At 37.2% G+C, this 12,988-nt stretch overlaps 2 protein-coding genes across 2 annotated transcripts; both read left to right on the top strand.

Moving 5' to 3' along the window:
- The first annotated feature begins 9,799 nt into the window (after positions 1 to 9,799).
- Positions 9,800 to 10,333, top strand: LOC142632563 (uncharacterized). Its single transcript, XM_075806942.1, has one exon. The coding sequence runs from the start codon at positions 9,800 to 9,802 to the stop codon at positions 10,331 to 10,333; it is 534 nt and encodes a 177-aa protein (XP_075663057.1).
- A 465-nt stretch (positions 10,334 to 10,798) lies between these two features.
- On the top strand, positions 10,799 to 11,845 carry LOC142632557 (uncharacterized). Its single transcript, XM_075806939.1, has one exon. The coding sequence runs from the start codon at positions 10,799 to 10,801 to the stop codon at positions 11,843 to 11,845; it is 1,047 nt and encodes a 348-aa protein (XP_075663054.1).
- The last annotated feature ends 1,143 nt before the right edge of the window (positions 11,846 to 12,988 follow it).

The following is a 12,988-nucleotide window of genomic DNA, read 5'->3' as shown; positions in this document are numbered from 1 at the left end:
TTGCTTGAATTTTTGTATTGTAATGCTTTGAGAATATTTTCTAATGTTAGTACTTTTTTTAAAATGTTTTATGAGTTTAGTTTAATGCATTCAAAATAAAATTTTAATAAATTTTATATATAACAGATTTGGTTGTGGCAGGGTGCCCACGGGCACCCGCTAGAACTAGGTAGGAAAAAAAAATAGCCCCAAAGTGAAAGTGGGCGGGGCAAGAATAGGAAACTTGCCCCATACACACTTCGTTGCCATTCCTACTACTAGTCATTTAGGATAGACTTTAGTCAGGGAAAAATGGGCATTTGCCTATAACTTACAAACTATGTAGTAAAATGTTCACATTTTGAAACTATTTAGCAAAATGCCCATATTTTTGAAATTCAATTTTAACAAAATTGAGTTACAGGTGTAACTCAACATTAACAATGTTGAGTTCTATGCATATTTTGCCACTTATATTTCTTTGAAAATTTAAATGGAACTCAACATTTACAAACATACATAAGACTTGATTTTGAGGATATCAAGTTTTACACAGAATTAATCACTAATTCAATCACTAAATTCAAAAAATTCAAAAATTAAAAAAAAAAAATCAAATCCCACGTTTCCACTACCAAGAAATTACACCTTTTTTTTTTTGTGTGTTCTTTAATAAGAAATTAGGAAATGAAGTTAGATTTTATCAACCAAAAACAAAAAGAAGAAAAAAAGAAGAAGTTAAACAACCACGTTTTCTCTTCGTTTTTTTTTTCCTTTCTTTTTTAAAAAACACCCTCATGTTTTAACTACATCCCATACGGTGTTTATTTTAAAAAAATTTATAAACGGTTACAAATTCAAACTGTTAATAACTATGTCTAACATATCTTCTTCCTAAATATTAGCACACACTATTCTTATTGAGAAATGATATGTCCACAAAATTTTCATAATATTTTTACAACAAATCTTAAGTGATAGGTTATTACTGATTGTTATTGTTGGGGCAAAAAAATAATCTTAGTGTTAGATTCAAATTTGAACCAATAACAACTAACCACCTACGATTTGTTGTGAAAATGTTGTAAAAATGTTGAATCAGCACACATCACAAAAAAAAAAAATTTCTCCACACTCTTTCATCAAACTTAAATTCAATACAGGAGTATAGATAAATTCTTAATACAAAACTTCTTTATATTAAAAAGAGAAAATCACGGCCTAGGCAAAATTTTCATAAACCACTATTAGGAGTCATGGTGAAACTGGTTTGATGGAAGGTCTAGCGTTTGCAACTTGTTGCAAAGTGGATTATTAGATTGATTTTTTTTTTTTTTGAGAAACACACACACACATATAGGAGAAGGGAGATGCATGGGATAAGGGAATTGGGATGGGATAAGGGAATATACTCACATGCCAACACCAAAATTGCATGCGGCAGTTAGTGTCGCGGAGCAAGTGATAAACCCCTTCTCAATATCACATCTTACCAATGTGGGATGACTCGACAACACTGAGTATTTTTTTTTATTTGAGAAACACACACACACATATAGGGGAAGAGAGATGAGATAAGGAATTACACTCACACGCCAATACCAAAACTGCTATAGTGTTTGCATTGATTTAAATAGGATTTATTTTTTAATACTAATATTTGTTTGGGTTCTAATTTTTGTGTAAAAAACTAATTTATTTTTACCATTGTTCATTGGCGCATTCCACCGCTTGGGTTGGTGTTTAATAACATAATAATAAATATTTTAATTGACACAACATGCATTGTTGGTACACTTGAAACTTAAGTGAACATGACTAATAAAATAATAATAAACATTTTTAAAAATGTCACATTATCATTTAAACTGAAATTTAAAAAATCCAAAATAAATTAATTTCCCAGTTTTAAAAATAGAAACAAAATACCAACTTTTCTTGCGTTTTCTTGGCCATCAAACACCAAAACATAAGTCAAATTTATCAATCTCCAACTCAAAAATCAACCCAAAAACTAACACACAAACAAGCAAATTTGGGTTCAAACTACACATGGAGATAATAGTTTAAGCTAAAGTACTGTTAAAATTATGATTAAATGAATAATAGTATAAGTTTTTAGGATAATTAGTAATTATTATGGTATAATAGTGGAAGGTTTTGAATTTTATCCTTATCTCTCTACTCTACCTCTTGTCTAATATGTTAAAAATTACGTGTTAGCCTCCACCTATTAAGTGAGAACTAAAACTCACACATGAAAGAAAGTGTTAAATTATAGTTAAATAATTAAATTTATTATTTCCGATCATGAAGCATAAATATTCATAAACTCACCGAATAAAAGATAACATCAATTGAAGCAGCTCTATATTATTTATTTCTAAGAGTCACATTACATGCACGTACACATATAATTAAATCTTAGGGTCACTTAATTAGAATAAATGGTATATATATGGGTTTAATCATGGTTGTAAGGACTTCGTGGATATCCAGGCTTCTCTTTTCCATCATCGGCAGGAGGCGCTGGCTCTTCGTCCGGAGGTGGCGATGGATTCTGGTCAGGAGGACTTTGTGGCAGTGGCATGATACCCCAAACCCAACATTCAGGGTGCTGCATTTTCTCCTCAGCAGTTTTCTCTAGGCATGAATCTGGTAGACTGCGAGCTAGAGAAGGAGTGGTGAGAGCTAGTACTGCTCCAAGGAGAAACACTAGCATAGCTTGTTGTAAATACTAGTAGACATCTTTGTGCAGTGGTGGTGAGAGTAGCTAGAGTGGAAATTGAGGGCATTTTATGGTACTGGTGGAGGCCTTTAAGAAAGAGATTTGAGAGGCAGGGTTGCTTTTTTGCGTTACACATTGTAAAGAAACTAATAATCAGTATCTATTACAGCATGATTGCCAAACGTCCATTGTGTTGTTGCATGAGACGGACGTGGTAAATTTGTTGCCTGTCCCTATGCAGCATTGCATGGCGCCAACGTGGTAAATTTCTTAACAATTTGAACTGTCTTAATTGCACGACTTAATTACTCTTCTTTTTTTCTTTTTTAACCTTCTTTTCTTAGGATTCAGATTCTCTAGAGTTCCTAGGGTACTCTACCAAGTAGAGTTCATTAAATCCTAACCATTCTTTAATGATTTAATGGTCTAGATTTTGCCATGTCAGCATTTCATTAACAATCATCTTAATTGTTTTGTTTACAACATTATTTTATTATTTCAAGAATATTATTAATGAAATGCTGACATGGCAGAATCTAAACCATTAAATCATTAAAGTGTGGTTAGGATTTAATGAACTCTACTTGTAGAGTACCCTAAGAACTCTAGAGGATCTGAATCCCTTTTCTTAGCCTCGATCATATTCTGTTTTATTTATAAAAGATTAGAAAACCCTTATATTCAGTTTATCAGTGGCCGCTTTAGAAAATTATTTTAGGAGGGTCAATTTTAACAATTTATTGGTCTTTGTAATTTTTCTAATTATTAAAAATTTTTAATATAGCATTATTAACTATTAAAAAGATTTTTTTTGGGGGGGGGGGACTAAACTCAACAATTCAATCAATATAATATGTCTTCACTCCTTACTATATCATACCCTATTGTCATTTGCCTTGTATCAAAAAAAAAAAAATTGTTTACCTTTCTCAAAATATAAATATTACTGCTTATATCTTTATTATTAAGCTATTATTTTCAAATTAAATTAATGAACTTAAAGTAGTTTTTTAAATAAAATTCATAATAATATAAAATGATTAAATTGGTTATTCAAAAAAAAAAAATCAACTGTAAATAAAAAAACATGTAGGGATATTTGTAGGTTATGAAACTTCAAGGAAGCTTCCTTTAAAACTTAAACTCACCTTCTTATTAGGAAAAAAAATCCTTAAACCCCACTCCCACCACCTACTCATGATCATGGAATATCACATTTATTACTACTATTTTTTATTTCCAAATCTCATAAGCTATCTCGCTTTTCAGTTTCCCTTCTCAAGGTTTTAGGTGTAAATGATGAAGAATAAAATTTCAGACTTTAGCTTTCTTTGCCCGCTTGTGAATTTCTGTTATCTTCTACTTCCTCTTTTTGTTTTTCTCCTCTTATTGTGTAGCCATGCATCTTTTAATTTATTGTTGGATCTTCCCATGCATCTTTTTTATCAGTTTTTAGTGTTAGGGTGGTCGAATTTTTATTTTAGGGGTTCAAAAGATTTTAAAAAAAATATATTATATTTAATTTTTTTTTCATTTTCTTCAGGTCAGGGGGTTCATTTGAACCCCTGCCCTTAACGTGGCGCCGCCATTATAGTTAATATCATGGAACTCATTGTTTTGTATAAATATGATTTTTTTTTTTAGAATTGAAAGTTGAGAAATTAATAATAAGTTTGATAATTTTGATTAGTTATTGATAGAAATTTATCATGATTGTGTTTGTATATGGAATTATATATTCTTCTAAGATCAATCTTCTAAAACATATATATATATATATATATATATATATATATATATATGAGAATAATGGCATGTAAAATGGTAAGGCTTCATAATTTTGTGTCACAATATTATGAAGTCAACAAAAATCTAAACATCTTCAATTTTATATATATTATAGATTATATATGTGCATTAATTATGGTTAATCTTTTTTTTTTCACGATTGTTTTTTTTTTTAATTCATTAGTTACAACGGAGGAGGGAGGAGAAAGGAGATTTAAATTTTGAATGTCTCTGTTACAAATAATATGTCAACTAGTATCTTTCACCATTATTAACTAATACTATAAATTTATTGCTATGTTTTATATTAACAATCACTATGGGAAAATTGATATCTTTGGATGACTGAACAATTGAATAAAGCACTACAAATCAATGAAAAATGTATTTTCAACAAAAGATTTGTAACTATCATAATCATTTTAAATGAGCAATTTCAAATTTAGTTTGTTAGAAGAAAAAAATAAGGCACTAAAAATCAATGAAAAATGTATTTTTAACAAGGACAAGGATTTCCCTGCACACAATCCTACAGCAACTCCTACAAACAGGAATAAGTTGCACCCACAGCAAACACATACGGCCAATAACCTTTCTCATCCACCTCCTCCACGGCGGCTCCACCTTTGTTTTTCTCAGGAACCCAAACCGGCCAGAGAATCACGGCCACAAGCAGAGGCCGCCAATCTCACCTGACCATGTCTCTGTTCCTCCTCTTCACCCCCTTCCCTCTTTGTCGATTCCGCCTCATTCCCTCTCTCACGTAACCGATGGCACAGAGAGAGAAGGCTATTAGGGGTGGAATCAGTGAAGTTAGAGAGAGGGGATGAGGCAAAATCGGCGGAGAGGGAAGGGAGTGAAGAGGAGGAACGGCGTGTGCAGTGGGTGGTCGGATTCTCTTGCCAGTCTGGGGAAGGGGGATGAGAGAGAAAGAGAGAGGAGAGAAAAGGATGGTGCCGTCTGGTTTAGATTGAAAGAGAGAGAAGCTGTTAACGTTAAGGTTCACGGATTTCTCTTAAAATGGGTCATGTATGCATGTGTCTTTTTATTTTCTTGACTTCTGTCCCTGTTTGTAGGAATTGTTACAGGTTTATGTGCAGGAAATCCCTGTCCTTTTAACGAAAGATTTGTAACTATCACAGTCATTCTAAATAACCAATTTCAAATTTGGTTGGTTATAAACAATAATTAATAAGATAATTATATCATGATTATAATAATTAATAGATAAATAATTATATAGGATAAACCAGGTGCGATTCCTTTCCCTGTTCATGTCCTCGTAATCCAAGACCATGGCTTGAAATGTTTGGGGAGTTTTATTACGTGAAATCCAACAGTGGTTGACATAATTAATTTGCCATAATTTTTTTATTTGCATATCATTATTTGAAAATCGATTTTGCATCTCTATATTCACTCTTAACTTTATAACATAATTTTTAAGCTTCTCCTTAACAATTTTAGATACCACTATCACCACAGATTAATGAGTTGTCTCTTGTCATGTTTGGATCAGACTTCTTTTCAAAAGAAAAAAAAGGTTTGGATCAGACAAGATGGAGATAATAGTTTAATTAAGCCGAATTAAGCAGAAATATTCATTGACGCACAAGGAAAAGATAAAATCAATTGAAGACGCTCTCTCTTGCTTTTTATTTTTAGCGGACACATTCCATGCACAAACATAGTTCAAAACAACTGACATGCCAAATGATAAATGCCAACTGATATTCCATACAATAATATGACAAATGCTTCTTCAATTCAAAGACAACTCATATAGTTCAAGAAACTAGATAAACGAATTTTTAAATCATTTCTATCAATCAAAAGAGTTCAATAAAACATTAAATAAATAACCTTAACTAAGAGGATTCCCAAATAGGCATAAACTGGCATATACATATTAAACCTAGCTTAACAAGGCGTTGTGGATCCTAAACCCATTGTATGTATGTAACTAATTAGTTTCAGTTGAATCTAGATTTTTTGTCATCCTATCTAAGATGACAGAGGTGATATCCTCTGCCAACTCTCAATTTATCTAGGTTATTGGCATTACTTCCTCAGGATCTCCTCCTTTCATATACCCCTCCTTAGAGTCTCCACCTTCCTCATACTAGTATTCGATGTCTCGTCCTTCCTCACCCTTGTGACCTTGTCCACCTTGGCATGATTAGGCTACGGCAGCTCAAGTGAGGGCCTGCAAATGCAAGAAACCATTCAAATTCCATTGGTGATTTTCCATACACGCCAAACACTTGAATTTTTTTTTTTTTTTTTAACATTTTCAAGAATGCAACCACAAACTATGAAACAAGCTTTTCCATTATGGAAAAACAAACAGAGTACATAAAAAATAACTAAGAAAACAATATTTTGAAATAGATTATTATAGATTCTAATAGAATTGATGAACAGGAAGGAGAACAAGAAGTCAAATAATAAAACTCTCCGAACAACAACACAAGCCAAAGATCATGTGGAAGATTACTAGTGCCCCATAAAAGGTAAGAAAATGAAGAAGATAGTGATGCTTAAGCCCATGGTTCCAGGATGCCAATACAAGTAATAATAGTCACCCATCTCTTATAAGATTTTATAGTGTAAAATCATGCAAACATACTTGTTCAAATGACCCACGAAAGATCAGATCAGAGGGAGGACATATAGAAGCAAGATTATCATGATGGTTCTCTATTGTAGAGATGAATCCCTCATTAAAATTACGGAATTCAGTTAATGAACTTGGTTCACGCAACGAATATCTCATCCTTGATGCTCTAAATGAAAATAACAAAGAAAATTGTGTCTCAATAAATGGATAATGAACTGACCAGTCCAACAAAATGACTAAAGGAGGTGCACAAACATAGTACAAAAGCAAAAAGTACAAAATTATAACATCTAAAACACTCACATTTCAAGGTTTTAGCCCAACACATATTTTGTAGCTAATGAGACAATTTGAAGTGAGAAATTTTATGAAAAGATATTAGTTTTTTCCAATATCTCAATAGTCCTTCTCATTGAACACTTCTTTGCAAAACCATCAATTTTATTTTATTTTTTAAATAACTTTAGCCTCAATGAAACTGGTTTCTTTGTTCTGATACCACTATGATAATGCCAAAATCATGAAATATTAACCATATTATTATCATGTTAAATGCATTTCATGTAAAATATGACCACAATTCAATGAAGATTTTTCATATATGTAGAGTCTTTAAATATTTGTAAATTCTAAATGTTGTCGTTTCTATTGAATATCTCAATGCAATTTCAAACATATTCTTTTCAAACCTTTCTCACATTCATGGTCTGCAAAAATATGGTCTAGTCTAGGGTCGACTCAATATATTTTGGGGTCAGATGCAAATGCAAAATGTATTATTTCTTAATATTTTATAAGAAATGCATGAATTAAAAAAAATACACTATATTTATATAATTTGAGACATTAATTGGACTATTTTCATATATTTATAAAATGTATGTAAAAATTTTAATCCTAAAAACATTGAAACAATCAAAATCATAATAAATATCATACTTTAGATGGTCATTGTTCCTTTTATTGGCAAAGTTGGATTTCAATTATTGAACAATGGATTTCAGTAATGAATTTATCTCGAAAACTATTAATTCTAATTTTAATTTTGATAGAGATTAAATGGAATGGTAAAATTTTTTACATTCTTAGACTACAGAAAACATAGTAAAATGTATTAATAAAATATTGAGCATTCTAAAAGAGTATAATATTTGAAAAATGATTTTTATTTTTAAAGTTTTTGGGCCTTATTTAAAAATATTACTAGTAAGACTATATGATAAAGATATAATATTTATATTTTAAGGGGACTTTTTTCATTAGGGGCCTTAGGGCACTATCTAAATGGCCAAATGGTTGAGCCACCCTTGTGGTTTTGTTTGACAATTCAATAGTATAATAAATATCATTGTTTCTTAATGATTTAATTTTTGTAGGGTCCCACCGACTGATACTCAACCACCAGATCAGTCGCAACCTCTCCAGATTGTGAGCCACCTTTAAAGAAAAGATCATAATGTGTTTGTTTGACAGTTTAGTAGTGATGAGGATGATTTTACAATTAGCTCTTAACGCTTCAAAAGGGCAACGGGGATAATGATCTCGTCAGTACTACTCATTAAACCACCTTCCTTTGACGTCCGCGGCTTTGCCTCATAGCTGACGACATTAAGCTAAAGGGAGCAATCTAACGAGATTAAGGCAGAAAGCTGACGAGATCAAGCTGAAGGTTGTGAGCTGATGACCCCTTCGGGAACAGCGACGTAAGCTGACGGAGGAAAAAGCTGAAAGGGATAAGCAAACCTTCGTCCTTAGCCTTGCTTGTCTTCCACGCATACGTGTATAAAGAAAGTTCTTGCGTTGCACGTTTGACCCTAATTAAAGAGACTCCTATAAGGAAAAGAGCTCTAAGGGATACACAAAATCCACGAGTTACTCTCCTAGAAGGAAAGTAACTCTTGGCCAAGGCGCAAATTTCAGCCCTACACTACTATAAATACTCCAAAGCCCTCATGAACATAGGTACGCATAATTCACCTCAACTCTAGCACTTTAGAGTTGTGAATGAGAGATTTCCTCTAACTTGACCGTCGGAGGGTATTCGGCCGGTACCACACCGGTACTCTTCTTAAGGTCTTCAGCTTTCGTGCTGTGCAAGTTCTTCATCGGGAGCACGTGAGGACCGTGTGACTTACTGACGATTTTTGGCATCATCAGTTAGCGCCGTCTGTGGGAAATTTAGCGACTTATAAAGCCGTGCTATCGCTTCCCGGACAAAGAGTTGCATGGTACTCACTTGCTCGATGGCGACCACTAACAATGTTCAGGGAGACGAACCACACACGACGGCACTTGAGTGGCAAGTCCAAACTCTGGCCACCTCTGTGGAAAACCTCACCAAATAGAACCAAGACTTGGAAGAACAATTGCATCAGAGGAACGCGGGCGCTAACACCCAGGAAGAAGATCAAGAAGGAACCAACGCGGAAAGAAGGAACCAGGAGGGGCCGGAAGGCAGCAACGCCCCTAGCAGGCCGGAGCGGCAAGACACGAACCGACCGTTTGTCACCGATACTGTCCTACCTCACATAGTCGCTGAGATGCAGATGATGAAGGAACAAATGGACTGCATTATGAACGCCCTCAAGGGACGGGTATCCAACGATCTTGATGATCTGGTCTAGCGAACCGACTCGCCCTTCACAGCGTCCATTAGTTCCTTCCCCCTTCCATAAAAATTTTGCATGCCGCAGGTGGAAAGCTACGACGGGTCTAAGGACCCCTTAGATCACTTGGAGTCTTTCAAGACCTTGATGCACCTTCAAGGAGTGCCAAACGCGATCATGTGCAGAGCCTTCCCCACCACGCTGAAGGGACCCGCGAGGATCTGGTTCAGTAGACTAACGTCCAACTCCATTGGTACCTTCAAAGAGTTAAGCGCCCAATTCGCCTCGCACTTCATTGGAGGCCACAAGTACAAGAAATCTACCGCATGCCTGATGAACATTAAGCAGCAGGAAGACGAGACGCTGAGGTCTTATATAGCTCGTTTCAACAAGAAGGCCCTCTCAATTGATGAAGCAGATGACAAGATACTCATAGCAGCGTTCACCAACGGGCCGCGAAAGGGCAAGTTCCTATTCTCCCTATATAAGAACGACTCGAAGACCATGTCAGATGTGCTATACTGGGCGACCAAGTACATGAATACAGAAGACGCACTGTTGGCTCGAGAAGAGAAACCCAAAAAAAGGGAAAGACAAGAAGACACGCGTTAGGATGGGGGACAAAAGAAGGTTAGAACTGAAGAACGACGGGATGATCGACGCCCCAGACCACCCACGGGGAGGTTCACGAGCTTCACCCTACTGACCGCTCCTATCGACCAGGTACTAATGCAGATCAAAAATGAAGGAACCCTGACTTTTTCCAGCAAGCTGAAGAGAGATCCCAACAAAAGGCCAAGGGACAAATATTGCCGCTTTCATCGAGATCATGGCCATGACACAACTGATTGCTACAACTTGAAGCAACAAATAGAAGCTCTTATTAGACAAGGAAGGCTACAGAGGTTCGTTAGCAAGGAGAGAGCGGACCCACCACAAGATTAAGCTCCTTGACGGGAGAACGATCGCCCAATGCAGCCCCTAGGAGATATAAGGATGATTGTAGGGGGCACCGCGACCGCTGGGTCATCAAAGAAAGCCCGAAAAACATACCTCAAGATGGTTCAGAACATCTAGATGACGGGTTCTGTACCAAAAATGTTACGGATTGACAATCCCTTCATTGGATTCTCAAAAGAAGATGCATGGCGTCTTCACCATTCCCATGATGACGTGCTCGTCGTCACCATACAGGCAGAAGACTACAACATGCACCGAGTTCTTGTCGACAATGGCAACTCAGTGGACATCCTCTACTACCCCGCATTCCAACATATGGGGATTGATAGGGAGCGGCTAGTTCCGACTAATGCCCCACTTGTCGGCTTTGGAGGAACAAGGGTATTTCCCCTTGGCGTCGTCACTTTGGCTGTAACTATTGGAGACTACCCTCAGCAGATCACCAAGAATGTAGCATTCCTCGTGGTCGATTGCTCGTCAGCCTACAATACCATCATAGGACGTCCCACCCTCAACTCGTGGAAGGTTGTAACCTCAACCTACCACTTGATGATAAAATTCCCTACTGATTATGGAGTAGGAGAATTGAGAGGAGATCAGGTGGCCGCACTCGAGTGTTACGTAGCTATGATGGAGATGGATGACCACCTCCAGGCCATGAGCATAGAAGAACGTCGGGCAGCGACAGAGCCTGTCGAAAGACTTGAAGACGTATCTCTCGACGACTCCCAACCAGAGCAGACAACCAAGATCGGCACCCTTGCGGACCCAACCGCACGACAAGGACTCGCGACCTTCTTAAAAGAAAATCGGGATGTATTCACTTGGAGCCACAAAGACATGCCAGGAATTGACCCGTCGGTCTTAGTGCACAGGTTGAATGTGTCGCCATCCTTTCCGCCCGTCCGACAAAAGAAAAGAGTTTTCACCCAAGAGAAAGATCGGGTGGTGGTAGAAGAAGTCTGCAAGCTCCAAGAGGTGGGATTCATTAGGGAAGTTTACTACCCTGATTGGTTGGTGAATGTCATGATGGTCAAAAAGAGCAACGAAAAATTGAGGATGTGTGTTGACTTCACGAACCTAAACAAAGCATGCCCTACAGATAGCTACCCCTCCCGCAGGTCGACATCCTGGTGGACTCTACGGCCCAACACTAGCTGCTGAGCTTTATGGATGCATTCTCCAGATACAACTAAATCCAAATGGACGAAGCTAATCAGGAGAAGACTTCGTTCGTAACAAGCCAAGGCCTTTTTTGTTACAAAGTCATGCCCTTCGGCTTGAAAAACGCTGGTGCAACATATCAAAGGCTTATGAACAAGATGTTCGCACAACAGATGGGGAGAAACGTCCAAGTATATGTCGATGATATGCTAGTGAAAAGTTGAAAGGAAGAAGATCACTTGGAGGATCTCAAGGAAACCTTCGATACTCTTTGCTCCTACAACATGAAACTTAACCCAGGCAAGTGTGCCTTCGGAGTGACGGCAGGAAAGTTCTTAGGATACATGGTGTCCCAAAGAGGTATTGAGGCTAACCTGGACAAGATCCGGGCTATAATGGAAATGGCGCCTCCTAAAAATGTGAAGGAAGTTCAAAGCCTTAAAGGCAAGGTCGTCGCGCTTAATAGATTCGTATCAAGGGCAACAGATAAATGTCTACCATTCTTCCGCACACTAAAGAAGTCTTTTGAGTGGACGGCCGAATGTCAACAAGCGTTCGAAGACCTAAAGGCCTACCTCTCTTCACCACCACTACTAAGTCCCTCACAATCAGGAGAAGAACTGTTCCTCTATCTGGTCGTCTCCCCGGCCACCGTCAGTGCAGCCTTAGTCAGAGAAGACGACAGGGTGCAAAGGCCTGTATACTATGCCATCTGGGCACTTCATGGCGTAAAAGGAAGATACCTACCAATGGAAAAGCTCGCCTTCGCCCTAGTCACGGCAGCCCGCAAGCTTAAGCCGTACTTTCAAGCCCATACCGTGGTTGTCCTAACCGACAAGCCCCTACGACGAGCGATGAGTAGCCCAGAAGCCGCAGGACGCATGGCCTTATGGGCAATAGAGCTAAGCGAGTTTGACATAAAGTATCGCCCACGCACCGCCATCAAGGGACAAGTGGTTGCCGACTTCATTGCGGAGTTCACCAATGCAGAAGGCTAGGGGGCAGAATATCCCTAATGGAATGTGTTCAAGGACGGATCGTCAAACAAGAGGACTGGCAAAGCAGGGGTTGTACTTCAGTCTCCGGAGGGTGATAAGATCGAATGCATGGTTCGACTTAATTTTCCTACGACCAACAACGAAG

This window comes from Castanea sativa, chromosome 1 (assembly GCF_040712315.1).
Source record: "Castanea sativa cultivar Marrone di Chiusa Pesio chromosome 1, ASM4071231v1".
Classification (NCBI taxonomy): domain Eukaryota; kingdom Viridiplantae; phylum Streptophyta; class Magnoliopsida; order Fagales; family Fagaceae; genus Castanea; species Castanea sativa.
Note: the sequence above shows the minus strand (reverse complement) of the source record. Positions and strands in the feature narration are given on the sequence as shown.